The sequence below is a fragment of the Chelonia mydas genome, chromosome 14, assembly GCF_015237465.2.
Source record: "Chelonia mydas isolate rCheMyd1 chromosome 14, rCheMyd1.pri.v2, whole genome shotgun sequence".
NCBI classification, from domain to species: Eukaryota; Metazoa; Chordata; order Testudines; family Cheloniidae; genus Chelonia; species Chelonia mydas.
The window spans coordinates 43,827,827-43,855,757 of NC_051254.2; the positions used below are offsets into that span (position 1 = coordinate 43,827,827).

General features: G+C 62.7%; 3 protein-coding genes across 4 annotated transcripts in view; 1 reads left to right on the forward strand and 2 right to left on the reverse strand.

Moving 5' to 3' along the window:
• Positions 1-20,421: 20,421 nt before the first annotated feature.
• Positions 20,422-24,392, reverse strand: LOC119567537 (HLA class II histocompatibility antigen, DR alpha chain). The gene is made up of 5 exons (XM_037913774.2): positions 24,229-24,392; positions 22,597-22,854; positions 21,877-22,158; positions 21,521-21,671; positions 20,422-21,146 (listed from the first exon to the last, which is right to left on the reverse strand). The coding sequence occupies exons 1-5, from the start codon at positions 24,308-24,310 to the stop codon at positions 21,143-21,145; spliced, it is 777 nt and encodes a 258-aa protein (XP_037769702.1). The 5' UTR covers positions 24,311-24,392; the 3' UTR covers positions 20,422-21,142.
• LOC102929303 (HLA class II histocompatibility antigen, DR alpha chain) overlaps positions 20,422-27,931 on the reverse strand; it is a 56,311-nt gene continuing 48,801 nt past the window's right edge. Inside the window, exon 5 of the mRNA XM_037913771.2 lies at positions 20,422-21,146. Within this exon, the coding sequence (XP_037769699.1) occupies positions 21,143-21,146 (4 nt within the window). The 3' untranslated portion in view covers positions 20,422-21,142. The remainder of the gene's footprint in view (positions 21,147-27,931) is intronic.
• The window catches only part of LOC114018492 (HLA class II histocompatibility antigen, DR beta 5 chain), a 161,702-nt gene continuing 159,802 nt past the window's right edge, over positions 26,032-27,931 (forward strand). The window contains exons 1-2 of one of the 2 annotated variants that reach the window (XM_037913759.2): positions 26,041-26,230; positions 26,942-27,211. In XM_037913759.2, the coding sequence (XP_037769687.1) occupies positions 26,125-26,230; positions 26,942-27,211 (376 nt within the window). In that variant the 5' untranslated portion in view covers positions 26,041-26,124. Of the gene's footprint in view, positions 26,231-26,941; positions 27,212-27,931 lie in introns of both variants that reach the window. The other variant, XM_037913761.2, reaches the window with a different exon arrangement.

Sequence of the window (27,931 nt, forward strand, 5' to 3'; positions counted from 1 at the left end):
CTCCCAGGCAGGTCGCACCGAGCGCCTCCGTATGCAGCGCACGGCTCCTCCCGGCACGTTCGCCATGGCCATGGCCAAAAAAGAAAACCAGAAAGCGCAGCTCCCCGGCACCGAGCAGAGAGACCCAAGGGGTCATTGGCCAGGGGACCTGGGCCTGGCGGCCAGGCTACTGCGGAGCCACACGATTGTGCGTCCCTGGTTGGGGCCCCCAGCTCCCTCAAAGGGACCCACTCCCCGGCCGGCACCGTCGTCCTCCCTGGCTCCCCAGGCGCAGGGACGGCAGAGGTCTCCACCTGCTCCGATGGCACCAGAGGACTCAGCTAAGGTTCCCCGAGGGGGCAGGGGAACCCCGACGGCCACCAGAGAAGAGCCAACAATCCTCTCCACTGCGCCAAGGATCCCGGGAGAGGTCCAAGGCTCGCTATCGGTCACCCAGACGAGCGTCGAGGTCCCCTCGGCGTTACTCATCTGTACGGGGGCGACATTCCCCCCGCTATTCCTGGCACCGGTCATCCTTTCAACGTCAGCCCTGGTGGCCGCCGGCTGCAGCGGGAGGGTTCCCCCTCTCGGCGCCGGTCTCCCTGGTACTGACACCTGGTCTCCCCTGTCTGCTCTTCGGTCGCCAGGAGCCACAACCGCGAAACAAACCCAGGTGTGGACGGCCCCTCCCTGGCCGGCGGAGGGGGATTCCTCTGGCATGGAGGGCCAGTTCAGCCCATCACCGAGCTCCCACCGGCGAGATCGGGCTGTCGGCGGTGGCATCGCAGTGGCTTTATGGGCGTGCGTGGGATGTACTGGCCGTGACGATGCCCCCTTCGCAGCTCTTCCCTCACTGCGTGCAGTGCCGGGGGCCCGTTCGGAGTCGGGGTGGAAGAACCTGTGCCCACCCTAAGCCTCCCTCTCCGGCGGTGATCAAACCCCTGGGACCCCCTCTAGTGATCCAATCTTCCTCGTCGTCCCCCGGCGAGGCGGTCGCGGGACCTTGGAGGGCTAGCTCGCCGGACGGCTTCAGGGACCGTCAGGCCCTCTTCGGCGCGTGGCTGAGAATTTGGGTCTGGAGGTACAGGAGATGGCGGAGCAGGAGGAAACCCTCGTCAGTGTCCTCTCGGCCTCTACGGCCTCCCGGGTCACCCTACCCATACATGAAGGGGTTCTTCAGATCGCTACGGCCCTATGGCAAACCCCCTCTTCCATTCTTCCCACTTCCAAAAGGGCCAAAAAGAAGCACTTTGTTCTGGCCCAAGGGTTTGAATAGCTTTATACCCACCCACTGCCGGGCTCGCTGGTTTTCTGTGGCCAACGAGAAGGACAAGCAGGGTCACACGTCCTCAACTCCAAGAACAAAGAGGCCAAAAGGCTCGATCTCTTTGGGAGAAAAATGTATTCAACCGCCAGCTTAAAATTTCAGGCGGTGAATCGTCAGGCCGTGTTGGGACAGTCTCAGAAAGTTGCAGGAGTCCCTCCCGCGGGGTCTGGCCCAGGAGTGCGGCACCCTGGTGGAGGAGGGCACCGCGGTGGCCAGGTGCTCCCTGCGAACGGCCTGGGACATGGGGGACTTGCCGTCTCGGGTGGTCGAGACGGCGGCGGTGGTAATGCGATGCAGCTCCGGGCTCGAAACAGCAGGTCTCTCCCAGCAGATGCAGACCTCCATTCAGGGCCTTCCTTTCGACGGGGTTGGTCTCTTCTCCGAGTAGACGGACGCCAGGCTGCACGGGTTGAAGGACACTAGGGCCCCCCTTCGCTCGTTGGGATGCCCCCCGCAGTCTGCTCATAAGCCCTTCAGGCCCTCCCTGCCGCCGAGGCCCCGTCAGGGCTCTGCGAGAAGGGGGGACACTAGTTTTACTCATCGACGTCCTTCTTCCTCCTGCTTGCCAGCCAAGCCTGGGCCCGCCAAACACCCCGGGGGCCAGGAGCGACCGTATTGAGCATGTGCTCGAGAGCAATGCCCCAGATCCTCCCCGTCTCTTCCTCAACCGTCTCTCCCCCCTTCATTCGGCCTGGTCGCGGGTCACTTCGGACCCCTGGGTCCTGGACATAGTGGCTCGAGGCTAAACCCTGCAATTCCTGGCCGCCCCTCCCTTCCACACGCGCGCCTCCCTCCCCCCGCCTTCCCTGTCCTCTTCGGGGACCCTTCTCATGAGCGACTCCTCGTGCAGAAGGTCAACAAGCTCCTGCCCCTGGGGGCCGTGGGGGAGGCTCCTTGGGACATGGGAGAAAGAGGATTCTACTCCTGCTACTTCCTAATCCCGAGGGCCAAGCGGGGCCTCAGATCCACCCTGGACCTGCGTCGCCTCAAGTCCATCAAGAGGTTGAAGCTCCGCATGGTCTCCCCGGCCTCCATTGCCCCCTCCCTGGATCCAGGGACTGGTACGCCGGAAGGACACTTACTTTCATATTTCCATCTTCCCGGGTCACAGGCGTTTCCTGTCTCTCAGTGGCTGGGCGTCACTTGTGGGTCACGGCACTGCCCTTTGGCCTGTCCTCGGCCCCCAGGGTGTTCACGAAGTGCCTGGGGCCAGTGGCAGCTGACCTGAGATGTCCAGATCTTCCTGTATCCTCAAAGGCAGGTCTCTGGGGCAGGTGCAAAGGAGCCTTGATGTCCGTTCCACCTGCCGCGACCTGGGCCTGTTAATAAACACAGAAAAGTCCAGGTTAATGCCGGTCTAGCGCATCGAGTTTATTGGAGTGGTTCTCCACTCCACGCGGGCCAGGGCCTTCCTTCCGGAAGAGCTCTTCCAGGCCATGCCGGACCTGATCCCCCACGTGAGGATCCACTTGCTCACCGTGGCCCACACCCGCTTGCGATTGCCTGCACGGACCTGGTCAGCCGTGCTCAACTTCATCTGTGGTCCCTGCAAGCGTGGCTGGCCCCGGCCTGTATCCCCAGCAGGCAGGCCCTGGACTGAGTGGTCACGGGGCTGAGCCACGTCCTTTCGTCCCCAGACTGGTGGCTGGATCCCAAGTCGGTGCTGCAAGGAGCTCCCTTCGCGTCCAGTTCACTCGCCCTGGTCGCGGACGCGTCAGATCTGGGCTGGGGAGCCCAGCACCCAGGGCCGGTGGTTGTAACACGACCTGGCCCTTCATAGCAACATCAGGGAGCTCAGAGCGGTTCTCCTGGCCTGCCAGGTAGTGCAGGTCCTGCCAGACAGGACAGCCGCGATGTCGGGCGGCGTTCAGCCATTCACCTGAGCCGCCCGCCTGCCTGGCCCCGAGAGCGTCCTGGCGGATCCCCTCAGCGGGGCCTTCTCGTCTCCCCACGAGCGGTCGCTCCATCCGGAGGTGGTCAGCCTCCTCTCCCGCAGATGGGGACTCCCCAGGTGGACCTGTCCGCATCCCGGCAGAACAGGAAGTGCCCCGGGTTCTGGTCTCTGCAGGGCAGGGACAAGGGCTCCGTGTCAGACGCCTTCCTGGTCCCGTGGTCAGGGACGCTGATGTTCACCTTCCCGCCGGTGCCGCTGCTCCACAGGGTCCTGCTTCAGGTGAAGCAAGACAAAGCGACTGTCACCCTCCTAGCCCCGGCCTGGTCTGTCAGCGGCCAGCTCCTGCAGCGGCCTCTTCGGCCGGACTGGCTGTCCCCGAGCCCCGGGAACCTGCTGCACCCGAACCTGGCAGCGCTGCCCCTGACGGCCTGGCTGCTGTCTGGGTGAACAGGCGTTCGCTCCGCTGTGTCCAGCAGGTCCTGCCGGGCAGCAGGAAACCCTCCCCCAGGGCTGCCCGTGTGGGGAAGGGGAAGCGGGTCACATGCTAGGCCTTGGACCGACACATTCGGGCTGAAGAGGCCCCGCTGCAGGACATCCTGGGCTATTTGCTGCACCTTAAACTCCAGGGCTGGTCGCTCTCTTTGGTCAAGGTCCCCCTGGCGGCCATTTCGTCGTTCCACCCTCCATTTCACAGCAGGTCGGTCTTCGCCCGTCCCATGACGGCGCGGTTCCTGAAAGGTCTGGAGCACCTTTACCCCCACGTCCGGGAGCTGGTCCCCCAGTGGGACCTGAATCTGGTGCTGTCGAGGTTCATGGGTCCCCCACTTAGAACCCTTGGCTTCCTGCTCCTTCCTGCTGCTCTCCGGGAAGGTCTCCTTCTTGGTCGCTATAACCTTGGCCCGCAGGGTGTCCCACATCAGGGCGCTCATGTCAGAGCCACCTTATAAGGTCTTCTACATTGACAAGGTCCAGCTGCGTCCACACCCGGCCTTTCTGCCCAAGGTCGTCTCCCCGGTCCATACTGGTCAACACATATATTTACCAGTCCTCTGTCCAAAGCCTCACGCGAGGGTTGAGGAAAATAGACTACACACCCTGGCCGTCAGACGGGTGCTGGCCTTGTACATTGATAGAACGAAGCCGTTCTGTGAGTCAAGGCAGCTGTTTGTCGCTGTTGCGGACAGGATGAAGGGTTACCCGGGGTCAACCCAGAGAGTCTCGTCCCGGATCACGGCCTCCATCCCCTACTGTTATGAGCTGGGAAAGATCCCCCCCACCGGTGATCGTGACGGCTCACTCAACTAGGGCACAGGGGCCTATCCAAGAAATCTGTCGGGCTGCTACCAGGTCATCTGTCCTCACGATCGCTTTGCGCTGACCCAGCAAGCTCGAGATGACGCCGGTTTCGGCAGAGCAGTGCTCCAGTCGGTAAGACTGAACTCGGAGCCCACCTCCCTGGAGTCTGCTTGTGAGTCACCTGGAACGGGCATGAGCAACGCGTCTTGAACAACAGTTACGAATAGGTGGGTGACCGGGGTTTTTTTGTGGGGGGGGGCGTTTGGTACAGACTCAGCCTAGCTGGTCACGGGGTCCTTTGCCCTCGAAATCCCGGCGCTGTCCGGACAGGGGCTCAGGCTGGCGGAGCTGGTCGCTCAGGGTGAGTTTGTCACACCCCGGAGCGCTGCAGCCACCTCGACCCAAGCGTTTGGGGCAGACCAGGCCGGGCTGGGCCCGGGGCCCTTCGCCCGCTGACGTCTGTGACTGGGCCCTGCAGGGCGCCCGACCCCCGTCCTTCTCCCCAGCCTGCCCCCGGGGCGCCCACTGCGGCTGCTGTTCCCTCCTTGCCCTGCCGAGGGCGCCCTCTCCTTTCTCATGGGGCTGGGGTTTGGCTGGCTGTGGGCTGGCGGGTCCCCAGCTGGCTGCCGTGGGGGGACAGACACGTGTGGGGCTGGTGGCTCCTGACCTGGGGTCTCGGGGTCTCCCGTGGGTCAGGTGGGAAGAAAGTTGGGACTGGTTCTGCTCAGCAGTTCGGTACAATTGCTAATTTGAGCACTCACAAAACCAGCTCCTCTGCCCCACGTCCAGCACTGCCCCCGCCCCCACCCAGTGCCCCCATCCGGCCCTGCCCACTGTCCCTGCCCCCTATCCGGCCCTGCCCCCCCATCCGGCCCTACCTTCCCTCGCTGCCCCCCATCCAGCCTTGATCCCCCCTCGCTGCCCCACATCTGGCCTCGCTGCCCCTGCTCCCCAGGGGCGATCTGCCATCACAGCCTCGGCGGGCGGACAGGCCCGGCCCAGACCCCCTGCCCCAGCATGGCCAGGCGACCCCTCGGCGCTGCCGGGCTGCCAGGGGTCATTTCAGCGCCCCCAGCACAGGGATGCTCTGTGCCCCGCGGCCCAGTGTGAAGCGGTGCCCGGCGTTGTGACGGGGCCGGGTCCCTGGGCCACGCGCTCGGAGCTGCTCTCCCTGGCGGTGTCTGCGAAGAGTCGTGGTTGTCGCAACCCCACCGTGGCCCGGGAGTTTCTTACGGCCCGGCCCGTGGCGCTGACATGTCAGCCGGCCAGCAGGGGTGTGTGTAAGGAGGGAGGCGTCCACTAGGGGGCAGCAGGGGCTAGGGCGGGGGTGGCTGGGAGCCAGGACTCCTGGGTTCAGCTCCCACTTTGCCACTAATTTGGTGTGTCATCTTGGGCCAGTCCCTCGCTCTGCCCTGGTCTCCGTTCCCCGGGGGGCTGATCCCACCTTTGTCCTGGCGTCAGGCTCCTGCGGGCAGAGCCCGTGGGTCTGGGCAGCCCCCGGCACAGCACAGCCCTGCTCTCGGTTGTTTCTGGGAGGTGTGCTATGGGCGGTGATACAAGGGGCCTGGGGTGTCTGAGGGAATTGCTCGTTGCACTTCTGCTTAGCCAGTGGGGTGAGACCGAAGTCCTCTCAGTCTGGCTGGTGGGTGCCTTAGTAGCGAAGGACCCCAGCCTTGGGCTGCGACTCCCCTGCTCTCAGCAATTTGTCCTGAATTGACACTCCCAGTGGGGTCCCCCAAAGGCCGCCTTGTCACACCTGCGGACCCCATCCCTGGCGGTTTGGCAGCGGTGGCTCTGCCCCCGCCCGGGGGTGCTCCGAGCAGTGACGGCTCCAGGGCAGACCCCGCTTCTCTGCCCCAGCGTCTGAAAGGGCAGAGGAGACGCGTTACCTGTCTGCAGAAGGGTTTGGCTCTCTGTGCTCCCCGGGCCCCCGGGCTCTCTGGGGGTCACCACAGCCAGCGAGCGGGAGAGGCAGGGCCAGGCCAGCGCTGCCCCGAGAACCAGGAGGCAAAGCGCTGGGACCTGTCCAGTACAAAGGCTTCTCCTGCTGCCAGCCTCCAGCCATGTCTGCCGAACCAGCGGGTGTGGCTGGGGCGATAGGATTTTGGCGTCTGGGACTCCCTGGCTCGACTCCAGGGTTGGCTGCCCCAAGGCCTGTGGCAGGAATTCCCGCCGTCGTGCGGCAGGGACCGAGGGTGGCGAGAACCTCCCCCCAGCCTGCCTGGGACACGGCGGACTCGGTGGCCAGACCGGTCGCCGTGCAGAGAGGCCTGTGGCTGCAGACGTCGGGGCTCTCGCAGGGGGTGCAGCACCGACCGCAGGGCCTTCCCTTCGACGGGGCCTCGCTCTTCTGGGACCCCATGGACACGAAGCTGCCTGACCTCGAGGGCTCCAGAGCCGCACTGCGATCGACCCCGGGCCCTGTGTGCGTCAGTCGTCTGGCGCAAGCGTGTCAGGCCTCAGTGGCCCCCTCGGGTCTCAGGTCCCTCCCGGCACGAGCCGCACAAATGCAAGGGGCGAGGGCACCGGTGCAGTCAGGGCCTGCTGGTCCCCACCTCTGCCCAGCGGGGCACTAGCCTGCCGCGTGGGCACAGACAGGCCTTTTGAAGGCAGGCCGGGGACGGACGATCAGTCTCCCTCCTGGATCATCAACACCGCCCCCCCACTGTTTATTTTTGCACCCCCTTTCCCCGTCCTTCCCCGCTTGGGCAGCAATAACGTCAGAGCGCTGGGGGCTCAGCACCTCGCTGGGGGGTGCAGCCTTCAGTGTTTTCCCATCCCGCCTCCTCACCCCCCTTCCCTGTCCCTCCTTCAGGGGCCTCCTCCCCAGCAGCTTCTCACCCAGGAGCTGCCGGCCCGGCTGCGGGCTGGGGCGGTGGAGGCGGTTGCCCCGGAGCGGAGAGCAAAGAGATTCTTCTCCTGCTGTTTCCTTGTTCCCAAGGCGAAGGGGGGTCTACGGCCAACCCTAGACCTGCGTCGACTCCCCGCGTCTCTCAGGAAGGTGAGATTCCGTCCGGTCTCCCTGGCCTCCCTCGTCTCCTCGCTAGATCCAGGCACTGGGATGCCGCCCTCGATTTGAAGGACACGTATTTTCATATCTCCTTTTTCCGGGGACTCAGGCACTTCCTTGGGTTCGCGGTGGGCCACGCTCGTTACCAGTTCACTGCGCTTCCCTTTGGCCTTTTGGCGGCCCTGCGAGGCTTCACACCGTGCAGGGCGGTGGTCGTGGCCCACCTCAGACCTACCCATCCGTGGAGGAGCGGGTGATAAAGGGGGACGCGGAAGGTCACATCCAGCGCAGCGTCCCGGTGGTGCAGCCCGAGCCGGCATCATTTGGACTCTATCCTCACCCTTCCAGCCTCAGTCCCCGCTTCCCTCAAGTGGGGATTGTGACGAAGCGGGACTGTTCTTAATGTTTCCTCTGAATAGTGTGGGGGTGCCTCAGTTTCCCCTAGGCAGTTCTTAAGTATCTAGGGGGTGGGGTAAGGGTGTATCGTCGTTGCAGAGCCCTAGAGGGCAGGTGTGTGCAGGGGTCTGGACACAGAGAATGGGAACATGCCGAACCAATGCCGGCGCGGCCAGGCTGGAGCGATCAGAACGCCCCTCGCCTTGTCCCCCTGGATCTCCAGGAGACCCTTGTGAACGAGGGGAACCGGAGGGAGAGCGTGCGGCCGCTGCCCGACCGTGACTGTAGGAAAGCGTCCGAGAGCCCCTGCCGTGACCGAGCCTCGCGCAAAAGAGGTGACAATTCCTTGCTCTGTGCGGCGGCCAGCAGGTCCCCTGGGGAGTCCCCTGCCTCCGGAAGACGGCGCTGGGGACCTGAGGGCGGAGAGACCCCTCGTGGAGAGAGGAGAAGGACCTGCTGAGTCGACCGGCGAATAGGTCCCACTCCCCAGGGAGGTGCGACGCCCCCGGATGGGCGGAGTGTTTCACGCAGAACTCCCCCAGCCCGGGGCTTCCGGACCGAGGGCCCTGCCGCGGGCGCCCCGCCGGCTGACAGAGACCAGGGCGGCTGCGCTGGCCGTTAGCACGGGCACGTTCGGGCCGGAGAGCGGCGGGAGGAACACCTCGCGGGCCAAGCGTATCGCTCTGAGCTCCTCGACGTCTGCGTGCCAGGAGACCTCATCCCGCGACCTTGGGCCCGGAGATCTCCGAGGGGGGCTCCCCACCCCACCGCCGACGCACCCGACACCAGCGTTGCCACTGCCGTGGGTACTGGACTGGCGCTCCGGCGAGGGCCGAAGCCGGGTCTGATCCTGTCACGGAGTCCCTGGGCGATGCTCTGGAACTGCTCCCCATGAAGCCAGGCAGGACTCTGGGGAAGTCTCCTCTCTGTGAGCAGCCTGTCTGCAGGACACACAGCTCACCCGGCTCCACCTTCCTGGGTCTGAACTCAGAGCATTCAGCCTCCTCTGCCCCTCCGTGCGCTTCCCACAGCGAGTCCACCCAGGCGGGGTCCTGGGGAAGCCAGAGGGTCCTGCCCCCCAACTCCACAGTCAGACGTGACTCTCAGCCAGCCAGTAAAACAGAAGGTTTATTAGACGACAGGAACATGGTGTAACACAGAGCTTGCAGGTGCAGAGAACGGGACCCCTCAGCTGGGTCCATTTTGGGGGGCAGTGAGCCAGACAACCCCCTCTGCACTTCACTCCATGTCCCCAGCCAGCCCCAAACTGAAACTCCCTCCAGCCCCTCCTCCTCTGGGCTTTGTCCCTTTCCCGGGCCAGGAGGTCACCGGATTCCTTTGTTCTCCAACCCTTTAGCTCTCACCTTGCAGGGGGAAGGGCCCAGGCCATCAGTGGCCAGGAAACAGGGTGTCGGCCATTCTCTGTGTCCAGACCCCTGCACACACCTGCCCTCTAGGGCTCTGCAATGATCATACACCCTTACCCCACCCCCTAGATACTTAAGAACTGCATAGGGGAAACTGAGGCACCCCCACACTATTCAGAGGAAACATTAAGAACAGTCCCGCTTCGTCACACTGGGCACAGGCTGGACCCGGTCCTGGCAGCAGCATCCGACGGCTGGGGTGCAGGGAAGCTGCAGCAATTAAGAACAGTTGTGGGGTGTCTGCGAAAAGTGGTGGTTATTGCTACCAAACTGCAGCCCGTGATTTTCTTACAGGCTTTCCCAGGGCCAGAGTGGGGCTGCCCACTGCGAACCCTATGCAGGAATGTCCCCCCAACACTAAAACAGGCCAGTTCTTGCAATAAGAGGCGAACGGGGGGGCCCCTTGAGCTGCTCAGGGCCCTACGCAATTGCTTAGGCTAGGTCTACACTTACAATTGAACGACAAACTTTTGTCATTCACACGAACTTAACACCCCCCCCGCCCCGCCTGAAAGACAAAAGTTTTGCCGCACAAGTGCCTGTGTGAATGCCCGCGTTGTGGCAGGAGCGCTCTCCTGTGGGCACCGTGAGCCCTGCGCGTTGGGGGTGGAAGTATTTTGTCAGGAAAAGTGCCGACAAAGAGCATTCACACTGCCTGACTTTTAGCGACAGGGTCGTGTCACTCAATACTATGTCGTGCAGACACGGCCTTCGTCTGCTTCTGCCCAGTGCTGGCTCTGCCCCGGCGCTGAATCCACACCAGCCAGCCAGCAGCGATTTGTGTAACGAGAGAGACAGTCACAAGGGGGCAGCATGGGCTGAGGCAAGGGGGGTGGGGTGGGACTCAGGACTCCTGGGTTCTATCCACAGCTCTAAGAGGGGAGTGGGGCCTAAGACTGGAGAATTGCTAATACAGACGGCACCAGAACCTTTGTAGAAGGGGGGGCATGGCCCCCAGGCACCCCAGTTCTGGCGTTGTTGGTGGGAGGGGGAAGGGGAGCAGCCTGTACTAGGAGGTGGTGAGGTTGGCTGGGGCAGACCCCCATGCCCTGGGAATTCACCTTGCTGAGAGAGGCAGGGTCTGAGCCAGCACCGCAGGAGCCCCAGGGAGGGGCAGGGGGAAGTCTGTCTTGAGAGTTTAGACTGCGTGCTTATATTTTCTTTTGTTTTCTTTTGGTAACCACTCTGACTTTTTGCCTATCACTTATAATCACTTAAAATCTATCTTTTATCATCAAAAAATTTGTTTAACTGTTTATCTTTACCAGTGAGTTTGCCTGAAGTGTGGTAAATAGGCTCAGATTTACAAAGGCTGGTGTATGTCCACTCTCCATTGATGAAGTGGTGAACCAATTAATAAACTTGCACGGCTTGTTCTGAGCAGTGCAGGATGGTATATTCCTGAGGTACAGTGCTGGGAGTGGGGGGGATTCGGCTGGTGCCTTTCTCTGTGTGATTCAGGAGTGGCTCTGGGAGCATTCACACAGTCTAGCTGGGTGTGGGGCTCCACATGCGGGTGTGCTGAGTGATCACAGCGCCCAGAGGGGTTTGCTGCTTGTCACTAGCAGGGCATTGTGACAGCAGCCCAGGCTGGAGAGATAAAGGGGCACAGCAGTCCCACAGTCCCAGGCTGCACCCCGGGGATCCCGTCACACCTACCTTGTAAGAGGAGACTCAAAGAACTTGGCTTGTTTAGCCTAACCAAAGAAGGCTGAGGGGAGATATGATTGCACTCTATAAATACATCAGAGGGATAAATACCAGAGCGAAAGAGGAGTTATGTAAGTTAAAAGCCAGTGTGGACACAAGAACAAATGGATTCAAACTGGCCATCAACAAGTTTAGGCTTGAAATTAGGCGAAGGTTTCTAACCATCAGAGGGGTGAAGTTCTGGAGCAGCCTCCCGAGGGGAGCAGTGGGGGAGAAACACCAAACTCGCTCCAGGACTGAGCTTGGTGAGTTTATGGAGGGGATGGTATCATGAGACTGCCTACAGGGGGGCATATGGCCCATCGGCGACTGCTAATAGCAAAAATCCGCAAGGGCCGGTGATGGGGCGCTGGCTGGGGAGGGCTGGGGAGTTACCACAGGGAATTCTCTCCCAGGTGTCTGGCTGGCGGGTCTCACCCACATGCTCAGGGTCTAACCGATCACCATGTTTGGGATCAGGAAGGAATTTCCCCCCAGGTCAGATTGGCAGATTTTTGCCTTCCCCGGCTGCATGGGGCGCCGGTCACTGGCAGGTTTAAACTAGAGGGAAGGTGCAGTCTCTGTCACTTGACGTCCGTAAACCGTGGTTTGAGGCTGTCAGTTACCCAGCCAGCGGTTCGGGGTCTGTTACAGGAGTGGGGGGGTGAGGGGCTGTGGCCTGTGATGTATAAGAGGCCAGGCTAGATGGTCACGGTGCTCCCTTCCGGCCTTTGAGTCTACGAGCAGGATGGGGAGCCAGGACTCCTGGGTTCTATCCTGGTTCTAAGAGGGGAGCAGGGTCTAGTGGACTGGGGGGGCTGGGAGCCAGGACTCCTGGGTTCTCTCCCCAGCTCGGGGAGGGGAGTAGGTTCTAGTGGGTTAGAGCAGGGGGCAGGGCTGGGAGCCAGGACTCCTGGGTTCTCTCCCCAGCTCGGGGAGCAGAATGGGGTCTAGTGGGTTAGAGCAGGGGGGGCTGGGAGCCAGGACTCCTGGGTTCTATCCTGGATCTAGGAGGGAAATCATGTCTGGTGGGTAGAGCAGGGGATGTCTAGGAGCCAGGACTCCTGGCTTCCCCTCACACACATCATCCGTGCTTTCTAACGCAGAGGAATGAGGCCCGAGTGACCAAACGGTTCCAGGCTGGAGGGGAATTGAGGTGGCTGGTTGGTGTGTGGGGGGTGGGGTATAGCGCCTTTCCCCTCTAGGGGCACCAGCTCCAGTCCAGCCCCAGCGTGGGGAGACAGGCTGGCGGGGCGGGGCGGGGGACAGTAAGCTATAGGGCCTTTCCCCTCTAGGGGGCGCTGGCTCTCATGCAGGGGCCTGTTGTCACGGAGTCCCCGGGCGATGCTCTGGACCTGCTCCCCATGAAGCCAGGGAGGACTCTGGGGAAGTCTCCTCTCTGGGAGCAGCCTGTCTGCAGGGCACACAGCTCACACAGCTTCTCCCTTCCTGGGTCTGACCTCGGAGCATTCAGCCTCCTCTGCCCCTCCATGCGCTTCCCACAGCGAGTCCGCCCAGGCAGGGTCCTGGGGAAGCCAGAGGGTCCTGCCCCCCAACTCCGCAGTCAGACGGGACTCTCAGCCAGCTGGGGAAACAGAAGGTTTATTACAGGTTTCAGAGTAGCAGCCGTGTTAGTCTGTATTGTTAAGGAAAAGTCAGCATATGTGCATATGTGACTTCGTTTTGGTTTGGGGCCCACCATTGTCTAAAAGCAAACACATCATGCACCAGGAGGAGTGTTCCTTAGATACTGCATTCCTGTGAACCCTCCCCCTTGTTTCCAGCCTGTCTCGACTCCCGGTTTCTGTTCTTTGTCTGTTCCTAACTCCCTGCCTCCTGGCCTTGATGTGAGCCTCCCATCCTGATAAGAAAGGCTACTGGTGCATTGCTTTAGGACCATGTTGTGTAGTTGAAGTAATGGTCTAGCACGGGGAATGTACCTAGCAGGGGTAGGTGGTAGATAAGGGAAGGGTTTGTCTATTGGCTAAGGTTTCCGATGCACGAGGGCAACATGCTTTGCTAAAAGATATATATAATCTCTATAACCTGCATTCGGGGTCCCCTCCTGATTAGCAGGGGGGCACCACGCTCGAGCGTAATAAACTTAGTATCTTTGGGAACTCTGCAGTTGTGGACTTTGTTCGTGTGCCTCAGCCTGGACTCGAACTGTGCATGACCTATCGGGTATAATTCGCAGCAGTTCTTGTGCGTGATCAATTAGGTATAATTCGTAACAGTATCCGCAAAAAGAAGAGGAGGACTTGTGGCACCTTAGAGACTAACCAATTTATTTGAGCATAAGCTTTTGTGAGCTACAGCTCACTTCATCGGATGCATTCAGTGGAAAATACAGGGGGGAGATTTATATACCCAGAGAACAGGAAACAATGGGTGTAACCAGACACACGGTAACCAGAGTGATCGGGTCAGGTGAGCTATTACCAGCAGGAGAGCGGGGGTGGGGGGGGGAGAGAAAAGGTGTGTCTTTCCCCCCCCCCCCCCCCGTCTCTCCTGCTGGTAATAGCTCACCTGACCCGATCACTCTGGTTACCGTGTGTCTGGTTACACCCATTGTTTCCTGTTCTCTGGGTATATAAATCTCCCCCCTGTATTTTCCACTGAATGCATCCGATGAAGTGAGCTGTAGCTCACAAAAGCTTATGCTCAAATAAATTGGTTAGTCTCTAAGGTGCCACAAGTCCTCCTTACCTTTTGTAGTGATAATCAAGGTGGGCCATTTCCAGCAGTTGACAGGAACGTCTGAGGAACAGTGGGGGGACGGGAGAGGGGGAATAAACCTGGGGAAACAGTTTCACTTTGTGTAATGACCCATCCACTCCCAGTCTTGATTCAAGCCTAAGTTAATTGTATCCAGTTTGCAAATTAATTCCAATTCAGCACTCTCTCGTTGGAGTCTGTTTTTGAAGTTTTTTTGTTGAAGAATTGCCACTTTTAGGTCTGTAATTGAGTGACCAAAGAGATTGAAGTGTTCTCTGACTGGTTTTTGAATGTTATAATTCTTGACGTCTGATTTGTGTCCATTTATTCTTTTACGTAGAGACTGTCCAGTTTGGCCAATGTACATGGCAGAGGGGCATTGCTGGCCCATGATGGCATAGATCACATTGGTGGATGTGCAGGTGAACGAGCCTCTGATAGTGTGGCTGATGTGATTAGGCCCTATGATGATGTCCCCTGAATAGATATGTGGGCACAGTTGGCAACAGGCTTTATTAGACGACAGGAACACTGTTTAAAACAGAGCTTGTAGGTACAGAGAACAGGACCCCTCAGCCGGGTCCATTTTGGAGGGCAGTGAGCCAGACAACCCCGTCTGCACTTCACTCCTCGTCCCCAGCCAGCCCCAAACTGAAACTCTCTCCAGCCCCTCCTCCTCTGGGCTTTGTCCCTTTCCCAGGCCAGGAGGTCACCGGATTCCTTTGTTTTCCAACCCTTTAGCTGGTTTCAGAGTAGCAGCCGGGTTAGTCTGTATCCGCAAAAAGAAAAGAGCTACAGCGCACTTCATCGGACCCTTTAGCTCTCACCTTGCAGGGGGGAAGGGCCCAGGCCATCAGTTGTCAGGAGACAGAGTGTCGCCATTTATGTACCCTGGCCCTTTGCTCTGCAACAATTACACCCCCTTATCCCACCACCTGGAGACGTAAGAAATGCCTAGGGGAAACTGAGGCACCCACACACTATTCAGAGAAAACATTAAGAACAGTCCCACTCTGTCACACCTGTCTGTTGCAATGGCTGTTTGCCTCAGCAGGGACGCTTGGGCCCTGCCAGCAGCCTGTGCTCTGCGTGCCCTGGGCTCTGCGCTCTCCTTGCCCTGGAGACGGGTGACGCGGGGCCCTTCTCCCTCTCCACTGGCCCCGCCATGGGGCTGCCTGGCCCGGGGGAACCGCCCAGCCAGGGCCGCTTCCCCTCCGAGCCCTGGAACCTGCCAGCTTCTCCCTTTCACTTCCCCCAAGGCTGGACTCTGCCCAGTGTGGGGCTGCTGGGGAGGAACCGAAACCCCGGGCGTCTGCAGCATCGCTCGACCCCAGCACTGGGACTCCAGCACTGAGACGCTGGACCCGGGGTCGGCCCCACGGTGCTGGGGGCTGTTACGAATTACACCTGAGAGGACACGCATACAACTGCTGCGAATTATACTTTGTAGGACACGCACACAATTGCTATGAATTACACCTGGTAGGAGACGCACACCAATGCTGAGAATTACACCTGATAGGACACGCACAGTTCGAATCTAGGCTGAGGCACAAAACAAAGTCCACAACTGCAGAGTTCCCAAAAGACACTAAGTTTATTACGCTCGAGCGTGGTGCCCCCGTGCTAGCCAGGAGGGGACCCTGAATACAGATTATACAAAGGTTATATACTTTTTAGCAAAGCATGTTGCCCTCGTGCATCGGAAACCTTAGCAAATAAACAAACCCTTGTCTTATTTACCACCTATCCCTGCTTGGTGCATTCCTCGTGCTATACCAGTATGTTAATTACACAGCATGGTCCTAAAGCCATGCATCAGTAACCTTTATTATCAGGATGGGAGGCCTCACATCAAGGCCAAGAGACAGGGAGTTAGAGACTGACAAAAACCAGATACTGGGAGTCAAGGCAGGCTGGAGACAAGGAGGAGGATTTTCATAGAGATTCAGTATCTGAGGATCACTCCTCCTGGTGTATGATGTGCTGGCATTTAAACAATGGTGGGCCCCTGTGAAGATGTGAGGCAGCAGGGAGGGGGGAGTGTTGACCTGGGAATGTGCCCTGGGGACGGGAGACCTGAGAGCCTGCCACCTGAGCCAGGAGGGGGAGGGGGAGGTGACACCTCTGCCCAGGAATGTGGACGGAGGCTGCAGCAGGGAACCTGCTGGGTGGGTTTAGTTCCAGTTTGGGGCTGGGTGGAGGAACACAGGGAACCCCAGGGCTGGGGTCTGAGCTCCCTGCTCCCCCAGAAGGACTTGACTGAGGGGTCCTGGGTGTACCCACAAGCTCTGTTTTGGACTGTGTTCCTGTTGTCCAATAAACCTTCTGTTTTACTGGCTGGCTGAGAGTCTCAGTGAATCCCAGGAAGAGGGGTGCAGGGCCTGGACTCCCCCACACTCCGTGACAGCCCCAAACCACAATGGAGTTACATGTGCTAACTTTTCCTTAACAGGGCTTCCCTCATGGAGAGCTGGCCCGATCCAGCCCCAGTCTCAGTCAGGGTCTGTGCAGCGCCTGGCACAATTGGGCCCTGATCTCTGCTGAGGGAATCTGGATGGTGCCTGGCGCAGGGGTGGGGAGCTCAGTTTCGGTCTGGGGTGTATGTACAGCACCCGGCACAACAGGGACCCCAGTCTGAGTCAGGGGCCCCAGACCCCACTGTACTAGAAATAATTTATACAAGAACGAGGGACAGTCAGTGAAATTGAAAGGTGGCTTGTTGAAAGCTGGGAAAAGGAAATACGTGCTATTGGCCTCTGGAACTCACTGCCACAAGATCTCACTGGGGCCAAGAGCTCAGCGGATTCACACAAGAACTGGAGGTTTGTAAGGACGGTGGGTGTCTGCAGTAAGGGGTAAACGGGCGTGTGGGACAAGATCTACCCCCAGCTGTGTCAGGACAGGAGCTGAGCTCTAGCTACTGGGGCAGGTCCCCTGGGGCAGGTTATCCCGTCCCTGCGGGGTTCCTGCCCCTCCCCCTGGACCCGCTGGGACTGGCTCCCCTCAGAGACAGGAGACCAAGTTAGACGGGCCCCGGGGCTGAGCCGCTCTGGGGATCCCTGCCCCTCGAGAGAGCCGTTGACATCAGACGCCTGCAGTTGCCCAAACGCCCCAGGCCCAAAGCCCAGCGTGTGGGCTCGGACTCCGGGGCTGGGTCACAGGGAGGTTCTTGTCCAGGCATCTCAGGGCTGGCAGGGCTGGCTGGGCCGGCAAAACCCTTCAGGGCACCAATCAGAGACCAGGCGGGAATTGTGGCTACTAACCGGCTGCCCTGGACCCAAATCTAGGTTTGATCTGTCTGGGGCAGGTGGCCAAGGAGCCAAAGGGGGCTGGATCGGAACTGGTGCCCCCCAGAGGGGAAAGGCCCCATGGCCCATTCCCACCCCCTGAGCCAGCCCTCCACCCCGCGCCCTGGGGCTGCACGGACCCCAGCTGGGATCGGGGCCGTGTTGTGCCGGCCGCTGCCCAGACACACGGGCTCTGCCCTCGGGAGGTTGCAGCCTAAGACAACAAGACAAAGAGGGGGGTCACCAGCCCCAGAGTGGGGGATTGACCCCAGTGCACACAGCACAGTAGTGGTGAAGGTGGGAACTGAACCCAGGAGTCCTGGCTCCCAGCTCCTCCTGCCCTGTAACCCACCAGACCGCCACATAGAACCCAGGAGTCCTGGCTCCCAGCCCCTCCCGCCCTGTAACCCACCAGACCCCCACACGGAACCCAGGCGTCCTGGCTCCCAGACCCTGTGTAGGGGGCCTCACTGGCTGTCCTGGGGCGAGCTGGGCACTGAGGGGGCTGGGTCGGGGGGCTCAGAGCGACCCAGGCCGGGGGAGGGGAGGTGTCAGGGCTGGCCTGAGCCTGCGGGGGGGTGAGTGGGGTGGGTGTGAGGCTGCGGCTGGAGGAGCCACTGCCCCATCCCCAGCCCCACTCCCGCCTGTCACCCAGCCCAGCCCACCTGGCTGCTCCTCAGCCTGCCCCATCGCAGCCCAGCCTGGCCAGAATCTGCCGGAGACCGATGACGCTGCCCGGAGCCTTGCACTGATTGGCCGGGAGAGGGGGTTACTGGAGTTCAAGGTGAAGTGGAAGCTTCTGGGGAAAGCCCCGGCTGCTGGGAACCGGGAGGTGGGGACGCAGGGCGGAGGGGAAGGGGGGGGTGAAGGACTCTGGGCAGCTCACGAGCTTGTCTCTGCCCCCAGCAGAAGTTTTTCCAATCAAAGCTCTGACCTCCCCTCCCCCACCATGTCTCTCTGATCTCCCCGGATCCACCCGGCTACAGGACACAGCAAAGATCGTGTTGGGGCTGGGATCTGCAGTGACCCCTGGGCCCTGCTCTGGGTTGCGGCTTTCCAAGGCAGCCTCTGTGCTGCCCAGCTGGCCTGCCTGGCACTGGCTGTATTTACACACCTCAGCCGGTTCCTTTGAGACTCTTGGGTATAAATGACCCGGGACTGGTAATGTGAGCGTGTCTGATTTTAGCAGCTGCTGCCTCACCTCCTCCTTTGTTAGAGCTGGGAAATTTTCTGGTCCATCCACAGCATCACCAAGGACGGACCCAGCCTCCTGCCTCACTCCAAACACAGACAGGAATAGCTACGGGACATTTCTGCCTTTCCTGCTTCACTAGTTACAGTTTCACCATCTGCATCCAGCCCTGGACCTGGACCCGGACCCAACCTAGGGCTATGTTTGTTCCTGACGTGTTTCTAAGCTGTCTTCTTATTGTCCTTCACACTATTGGCCATTGGACCCTTTAGTTTCCCTTATCAGTTGCCTACGTGTTTACTTGTAACTTATATTCTTTGCCATTTACTTCCTGTTTCCCATCCTCTGTACTGACTGGGCTTTGATCTCCATCCAGCTCAGTGTTTGCATGTTCCAGCCATTCACTCTGCGTTCTTAAAAAGCCTTTTTAACCCAAAGCCTGGACCCCCGCCGGTGGCTGTCTGTGAGTGGACTCCTGTGCCCCTGCAGGACTCAATGGGGCTCCCCCCACGCACGGTCTGCTTGTGCAGATCCAGTCTCAGGGTCGTGGCTGTTTGGAGAGCACCCTGCTCCCACCGGCTCAGCCGTTGCAGTGGTTAGGGGCCCTCCCTGGTAAAAATGTGACCCTGGTTTCTAGTCTGAGGTCATCTCACGTCAGTTCCCAGACGCTGGCTCTTGTTCTGCTTTGCCTGGGAGACTGACGAGCCCCCTGCTCCCAGAAATCGGCTCCCCGGGTGGGTCCTTACAGACCGGGATCAGGTCACCCCGAGCCTTGCACAGAACAGGCTCCTTCCATCTCTCACTCACAGGCAGCTTCTCCAGACCTTGAGGCACCTTTGCAGCTCCCCTCTGAACCCCGCTAACGTTTCAGCCTCCTTTCCGCAGGGCCGACGCCAGGGCTGGACACAGCGGCCAGTGCCGATCTCACCAGGGCCGTGTCCAGAGGTGACACCATCTCCCGGCGCCTGCCCGATATTCCCCTGTTCCTACAGCCCCGGGTCACACCTGCCCCCTAAGCCACAGCATGGCACTGGGAGCTCACGCTCAGTTGGGTTCTGCCTTGACCCCCCACGTCCAGTTCAGAGTCTCTACGTCCCAGGGTACAGCCCACCCGACCCCCATCATGTGGGACCCACATCCTCGGTTCCTCGCTGTCCAGCCTGGCACCCGGCTGTGCGAAAACACGTGTGAATGGGCCCAGCTCCCCGCGTGACCCAGCTCGCTGTGTGTAACTGACCTGTCCCGTCATTACCCCCCACTCTCAGTGTCCCCACAGACGCGCCCCATGGCGGGTTTACATCGTCTCTCAGCTCACCAAGCTATTGACTCACCCTGGCCCCAGGGCCGGGCCCTGCCAGACCCCACTGGAAACAGCCCCCCCCAGCCACACGCCCAGCCCCCCAGGGCCTCCCCAGCCGGCAGGAGCCCCGGGCCTGTGTCTGGAGCTGCCTGAAGGGACCTGGGAACATTCCCACCAGGGACAGCTGTACGGCCGCAGCCAATGGGAACGCGCAGGAGGCTGGTCCAAGGCTCCAGCGGCCAATGGGAGAGCTTGGTGGGTTGGTGGCGTTATTGGGAGCCAGGGGGTCTCCCGGCATGTGCCCGGGAAGGGGTGCGAGGCAGCTGGGCTGGGTCTCGGTGCCATGTTTGGGGGAGGATCTGCCCTTCGCGTCACCGCGACCCCAGCCTGGGGGACGTCACCGCAGCACCCGGACAGGCCAGCGTCTCTCTGCAGCCGCTCGCCCTGCGGGGTTCAGTCCCAGGGGAGCCTGGCCCATGAGTCCTGCCCTTCTCCAGGGCTCCCGGCCATGGGACGACCTCAAAGTGCTCCATGGACCATCCCTCAGCCCCAGAGCCCCCACCACCACCCCAGGAGGAGACCAGCCATATGTCACACAAGGGGAAACTGAGGCACAGAAAGCCTCACAGTTTGCAGCAAGTCAGTGTCAGCAACGGGAATAGAACCCAGGAGTCCTGACCCTTAACCCCCCTGCTGTGATCCACTAGCCCCCACTCCTCTCCCAGAGCCGGGACAGAACCCAGGAGTCCTGGTTCCTTCCTTAGCCCTTATACCAAACGCCCTTAACTCCCGCTATAACCCGGGGCCCCTGGACAGACTGCGGCTGGGCTGGGCTAACTCAGGCTGCCGCGGGCGTGGCTCAGACTGACCAGATTTAAAATCATGATCAAAAACTCAGAAACGTCCCCAAAATCCACTTTATTGCTGTTAGCAAAGCTAGATCGAGGGCGGCCGGGCTGTGGACACACACGGGGCACAGGGAGAGGGGGGGCTATACAGGAACTGGGCCCTTCCCACACAGACCCAGAAGGGATGGACCCCGGGGGAGTCACACATGGGTGCCATGGGGCCTTTAGCCAGGCGCTAGCGCTGGGACAGTCATGGGCTCGATCCTGCCCCGTGGGGACCCCATTGACCGGGAATGGCCAAATCTGGCCCAATGCCTTCTGGGTAATGGCTGGAGGGGCTTTACCTGGGGTGACTGACAGCAGCCTCTAGCCAATAGGGGCCGGGCTCGGGGCCCAATCCAGCGCCCACCGGAGTCAAGAGAAACCTTCCCCATGATGGCAATGGGGTTTGGATCAGCCCCGTGGGCCCTGCTGCCCCCTGACGAGGGGCGATCCCCATTCCCAGCCCCATGGGGCAGCAGCCCTCTCCCTGGATAGGTGCCCCCCTCCCAAGCCCAGCGGGGGTGCAGGGCCCGCCTGAGGGGCCGGCTCCCCAGTGAGTCTCTAGCGGCTTGGCTCGGCGCGGTTACGGGATCGGGGGGCCCCGCCTGGGTACAGCAGCTGGCACCATGACAGGAGCAGGGATGCTGGGGGCAGAGCTGGAGGGGGCGGGGGCCGTGAGCGGGTCTCAGGAAGGCATCTGGGAAGGATTCAGGGGCCCCGGCTTCTCCCTGCGTTTATCTGAAAGGCAAAGAGGGTCAGTTACCAGGAGCCCTGGGCCCTGACGCGAGGCTGGCAGGGATCAGGGCCACTCCCCAGCACCCGCAGGGACTCTCTCATTGACACAGGGGGGCTGGGTGGGGGAGGGGCTGTGGCTGGCTGGGGGGGCACAGTGGGTGGGGGGGTCTCCCCAGTGGGTGCTGGGTGGGGGAGGGGCTGTGGCTGGTTGGGGGGGCACAACAGGTGGGGGTCTCCCCAGTGTGTGCTGGATGGGCAACGGGGCTATGGCTGGATGGGGTAAGCACAGCACGTGGGGGGGGTCTCCCCAGGGGGTGCTGGGTGGGCCCAGGGACTGCAGGTGCAGCGGGTGCCCTCCCCGGGCAGCAGCTACTCACAAGGGGCCCCGCGGGTTGCGGGCAGCATTCATCTTCATGCCCTTGATGATGAGGATGGTGCCCGCGATGATGCCGATGATGCCCACAGCCAGGCCCAGGGCGCACACCAGGGTCTCGGTGGTCTCGGGGACGGGGGTGGGCATCTGGGCTTCTGGAGAGAGGGACAGGGCACGGTGTGAGGGGGGCTGTTCCCACCCCTCCCTCCCAGAGCTGGGATAGAACCCAGGAGTCCTGGCTCCCAGCCTCCCTGTCCTCTAACCACTAGCTCCCACTCCCCTCCCAGAGCCAGGAGAGAACACAGGTGTCCTGGCTCCCAGCCCTGTGCCCAGCGGGGTCCCCGTGCACCCCAGCCTTACCCCAGTGCTTCGTGAAGGGCTCGGGCAGCCCCCAGTGCTCCACCCGGCAGTCGTAGAAGTCGCCCTGGCTGGGGAGGAAGGGCAGGTAGGAGAACTTGCGGAAGGAGTCACCCTGGCGGGGGTAGAAGTCGGACTCGTAGACGCCCCCCGTCACCTCCTGCCCGTTCTTTAGCCACGTCATGCTGAGCGCGGGTGGGAAGAACTTGTCCGCGAAGCAGATCAGGACGTTGGGCTCCCCCAGCTCCACGGGGTCTTCGGGGAACACGGTCACCTCTGGGGGCACTGGGGAGACAGGGGTGAGTGGGTCCCATTGCCTGCCCCTGAGCCAGCTCGTCCCTGGTGCTCACGCTCCAGCTCAGGGGTCTCTCCCCAGGACTGTGGGGGTGTCACCAGGGCCGTCCCAGCTCCCTGCCCTCACGACTGATGGGGCAGAAGGGGCAGGGGGAGAATCCCCCAGGGGCAGGGGCAGGGGCAGGTGCTGGGTAGGGGCAACGAACAGCCCTCAGCAAAGGAGCTGCCCTGGGCCACCAGCCTGGAGGGTGTGAACTGCCCTGGCCCCAGCTGCTCGCCAGAGGCTGGGAGGGGATCTAAGCGAGGACCCACAGTCTTTAGGGTGTCTGGTACTGGGCCCGTGCGTGGCGGGGAAGGTCCACGGGTGAGCAAGGTGTGGGATGGCCCCAGGAAGGGGACGGGGAAGGTGCCCCCCCCGCCGTGCCGTACCGTTCTGGGCCCGCGTGCGGTTGGACCTCTTGATCAGGATCTCCAGGTTGTTCTTCAGCACGGCGATGTTGCCCAGGGCGCCCTGCGCCTCGAAGCGGGCGAATTTGCTGAAGTCGGGCAGGCGCCAGACGGTCTCCTTCCTCTCCAGGTCCACGTAGAACATCTCGTCCTGGTCGAACTCCTGCATGTACTCGCCAGACTCCTCCTGGGCCAGGTCCGTCCGCTGGTAGAAATCCACCTGGGAGATCATGTGCTCCACTGTGGGGAGAGGGGCATCAGCAGCAGCCCCCCCACGGGGCACGGTCTCTGGAGGACTTCCCCTACAGCCACAGCCCCCAGCATTCATCCTAGGACTCCCCACCGTGAGGGGAAAGCACCCGCAGGGAGCGCAGGGACCCCTGACATCACGCTGGGGCATTGGGGTCAGCACTGTCTGGGAGGGGACAGCGCCCCTGCTGTGCCCCCCCCCCCCCCCCCCCCCGCCACTCATTTGTTCTAACAGGTCTCCCATCCAAGTGCACCCGATGCAGTGAGCTGTAGCTCACGAAAGCTTCTGCTCAAATAAATTTCTTAGTCTCTAAAGTGCCACGAGTCCTCCTTTCCATCCAAGTAGCGTCCAGGCCGACGCCCACTTAGCTTAGGAAGGGGGACGTGACCCTAGTGCAGAGTGGGGTGTGTCTGGAGTGGGGGTGGGAAGGTTACACATTGTGACTGCAGGACATTTCATTCTCCCCTCTGTGCAGAGGGCTCGTTCTGGGTCCTCGCATCACCACAACCTGGTTCTCGGGGCGATTTCAATCCCTGGCCCCCGACACTTACACCCCGGGGCTGGTCCCTGGGAGACCCGGGAACTCCCCAGCTAGAGACATTAAAGCTGCACTGGGGGGGTCAGACACACGCCGGGAGGGGGAGGGGTCTGGCTCAGGCCTGAGGTTGGGATTGCCCAGGGCCCAAGGGAGTTGGGCACCTACATCCTAGGGAGTCGTTCGCTGATCCCAGCTCGCCCGGCAGGATCTCACAGAGTGACTGCAAAGGAGGGGACCCGCCACCACTAGCCAAGGAGAGAGTCTGCCCCACAGAGCGTCCCCCCGCCGTGGGTCTGAGCCCTGGGGGGATGGGGGACAATGGGGCCAGGCCGGGGAGCGGAGACAGGGGCTCCCTGCTCTGCACAGACGCACTCACTGCTCGGCAGGGTCTGGCCCTGGCGCAGCTCTTTGGGGAACGTTCCCCCATCCCCCCTGTGCCTAGAGCCCCCCTGGGGGGATCAGCCCCCGAGTCCCTGTGGGGGAGGGGGCTGCACCCCTAGGGCAGGGCTGTGTTGTACCCAAACCACAGCGACTTCCCCACGACCCCTCTGCTGCCCCCGCGCCAGCCTCCCCTCCCCTCCTGACATGGGGGTGAGACCCTCCACTCCATGCAGCACATGCCCTGCCCAGATCAGCCCCCGACCCCTCCCTCAACACTGTGGGGTGAGATTCTCCCTCCCTGCAGCCCCCCTATCTGGCTCCTCCCCATACCCCTCCCTGCCCCGTCAGCCCCCCCCCCATGTCCCCCCAGGGGTGGGGGAGCCGGGCACTCTGGGGGTTGAGCCGCCCCCCTGCCCAGGTGTCACAGCCCCCGCCCCGCCCGTACCTCTCACCGCCCCGGTGCCCGGCAGGGCCAGCAGGGTGAGCAGGGCCAGCTGGGCCATGGGGACGCCCCGTCCTGCGCCCATCTCCTCTCCCCGGACACTGGGCTGGGCGCGGGGCTGGCAGTGCTAGGGGGCCGGGGGGCACATGTCACACCCTGGGGGGGCAGGGCTGGGGGGCAGCGCCCGGCATTGGCCAGGGGAGCCCGGCCCAGGGGCCCGCACCCAATGGCAGAAATCCCTGCGCCGACCAGGCTGTTACCGGGCAGAGCAGCAGCGCGGAGCCTCGCCGAGAGGAGATGGAGAAGTTGCAGGCAAATCAGGCAAATTAAAAGAACCTCGCAGCAGCTGGTATTTTTACATAAACTCAGGATTTCTGAACATTCGGGGCTGGCAGTACTGCAAATTCCCCCCCAGCCACCTGTGGCCGCGGGCTGTGTCTGCATGGCAGGGCCCAGTGTGGTGAGCCTCTGCCAACAGCCCAGTGTGGACGCAGCGCAGCCAGGAGGGGTTTATCCCCCGTGTGGGGACAGCACCTCCCCGCACGGCCCTCGCCCGGTCCACACATGCCCTGCTCTGCAGAGCGACTGTGTGCACACGGGGGGCTTGGCGACACAGCGGTGTGCTGGGGTGAGGGGTCACACCTCTGACCCCCAGAGCTCTGTGTGTGTCCCGGGGGTGGTGCCACACCTTACCTGCAGAGCTCTGCTGGGATAAGCATTAAGTGTAGACCAGGCCACAGGCAGGGTTCAGGGGGACCATCCGTGGGAGACCGGGACACCCGGCCATTCCCCTCTAGGGGCACTGGTTCCCACCTGGCCTCAGGGTGGGATCCTGGCTGGCTCGGGGCGGGAATGGGACACAGGCCCTTTCCCTCTGGTGGATCTGCTGTTAGTGACCAAACTTCCTTCCCCCCGGAGTCTGTCCTGGGCCCTGTGTGTGGCACGCTGGTCCCTGTCCCCTGCCCAAACCCACTGCCTCCTGTCCCCATTGGCACCAACTTGTCCCCCCCACCCCCACAGCTAACGCGCGGGGTGTTCACACTGCCCCCAGCAGGAGGGGCCGGCCGCTGGAGGGGCCGGAGAGGGGCTGGCCTGGGACCCAGGAGTCCTGGGGTCATTCCCGGCCCTGCCACAGACCCTGTGTGACCCTGGGCCAGTCACTGACTTCTCTGGGCCTCCCTCCCCAGCTGGGCATTGGGGACAATGGCCCTGCCCCATGGGGGGAGGGGGCGGGTGTATGCGCGCAGCAGAGAGGGGGAGGGGCTCAGAGACAGGGGGGCCAGAGAAGCCCCTTAGGGAGATCGATGGTGGGAGCAGCTGGGAGGCCGAGCTGTGCCTGACCCATGGAGACTGAGCCCCCTGCTCTGGTGGGGCAGAGCTCAGGCCCATGGAGGTGGGGGTGGGGGAAGCTCAGAACTTCTGCCTGTGGGGCCAGCCCCGAACCTTCCACTGGGCCTAAATTTATCCACAACCAGAGACCCCCCCACAGACCCGGCCTGCCCCAGCCCGCAGCAGAGGGTCGAAGCACCAGGGGAAGGGGACGGAGGGTCCCAGTCCCATTGCTGGGGGCCCTGCTCTGGTGGGGGCTGGTCCCTGGGCTGGCCCCACTCTCCAGCTGACCCAGGGCCATGGCAGGCGCCGGGCGAGTCCTGCAGCCCGACCCCAGGCCCTGCTCTGCCCCCTACGAGGGAGAAGTATGGAACCGAGCCCTGCTGGGGCCGGCTCTGCCTGGCAACGGATGATGCTGCCCAGACCCGATGCTGACTGGCCCCTGGGCTGGGGGTGCCCAATCCCCGGGGCCGTGGGCAGCGTCCTGGGGCTGGTGCTCGGAGCTGGGCAGAGAAGGTCTCAGTCTGCGGGGTCCCGACGACTTTCCAGATCTCTCCCTCCTGAGCAGCGATGGGGACTGGTCGGATCCTGGGGGCCGGGAGCCGCTGGGCTGGGGCTCTGCTCGTGACACTGACGGTGCTGAGAACCCACCTGGCTCATTGCACGGAGCCCCCAGGTGAGCAGAGACCCCAGCGCCCCGGGGAGCCCCGTCCTGGGCAGGCGCTGGGTGTATCCGGGGGGGGGGGGGTCAGACCCCAGCGCCCCGGGGAGCCCCGTCCTGGGCAGGTGCTGGGTGTATCCGGGGGGGGGGGGGTCAGACCCCAGCGCCCCGGGGAGCCCCGTCCTGGGCAGGCGCTGGGTGTATCCGGGGGGGGGGGGTCAGACCCCAGCGCCCCGGGGAACCCCGTCCTGGGCAGGCGCTGGGTGTATCCGGGGGGGGGGGTCAGACCCCAGCGCCCCGGGGAGCCCCGTCCTGGGCAGGCGCTGGGTGTTTCCGGGGCGGGGGGGGGGGGGGGTCAGACCCGACATGCCTTGGGGTCCCCTGTCCTGGTGTCCTGTCTGCTCAGTGTCTCCCCCGTTCTCTGTGTCCCCTCCCAGAGGTGCTGGGACGAGGGGGCTGGGGGCTGCCGCACCCCCCGGATTGAAGCGGTTTCCCTTCGCGGGGGTCACAGTTCGGGTCAATGGCTCTCAGCACCCCCCCCCCCGTACACATGGGCCCAGCGGCCCCGCGCTCGGTGTTACCGTCACCTGGGTCCGGGGGTGGGGGTGGGGGGCGGCTACGGGTTTGTGGGCGCTCCCGGAGGATTTGGGTCCCCCCCCGGGGGCAGCAGGGGGCGGGGCGGGGCGGGGCGGGGCGCCTGAGCCGAGCCGAGCCCGTCCCCCCCAGGGCGGTACGTGTACCAGGCGAACTCGGAGTGTCTCTTCACCAACGGCACCGAGCGGGTCCGGTTCCTGCACCGCTACATCTACAACGGGCGGCAGTACGTGCACTTCGACAGCGAGCTGGGGGTGCACGTGGCGGACACGGAGCTGGGCCGGCCCGCCGCCGAGACTTGGAACAAGGACCCGGCGATCCTGGCACAGCAGCGGGGGGAGGTGGACACGTTCTGCCGGCACAACTACGGGGTGTACACGCCTTTCACCGTGGCCCGGAGAGGTGAGCGCGGGGGGGGTTCCTCCGCTCTGCCCCCCCCCCCAGTTATCTCCATGCTCCGGCTCTTGGCCGGGGGGGGCTGAGCTGCTCCTGCACCGGGGGGGGGGCAGGGGGCGGGGTCACGGGCAGGGGGCGGGGCACAGAGAGCGGGGGGGCGGCGGGGGCCGGGTTCACCCAGCGGCAGGAGCAGGCGGGAACCCGGCGCTGGGGCGGGGACGTCTCCTCCCTTCGCCTTCCCCCCCTGGCCCACCCCGGCCCCCCCGGGTCTGGCTGCAGCGCCCCCTCTCTGCAGGCCGCAGAGCCCCAGGCCCGGGTCAGTCTCGGGGGACTGACCCTCCCCCCCCGCCCCTCTGGGGGTTCAGCCCCCAGCACCCCCCACTCAGACCCCCCTCGGGGCAGGCGGCTGCTGCAGCTCCTACCCCCCTCCCTGGGGTGGGCGGGGCCGGACGATGGGGCAGAACTTTCCCCTCCCCCTAACCCTGCCCCTGCCCCCTTGGGGTGCCCCTGGCAGGAGGGTGGGGGCAGCCCCTGGTCCCTGGGCTGAGACCCCGTCTCCCTGGGCCCCGAGGGTCAGACCGTCCCTGGCTCTGTCCCCATGCGGGTGATGGGACACAACTCCCCTGGGGCCCTTCCTGCTGATCCCGGAGCTGGGGCCTTTCCCTGGGGGACGGGGGGGTCACTCTGCTCTGTCTCCAGCCCCTATCCCAGCCCCTCCCCTTCTCT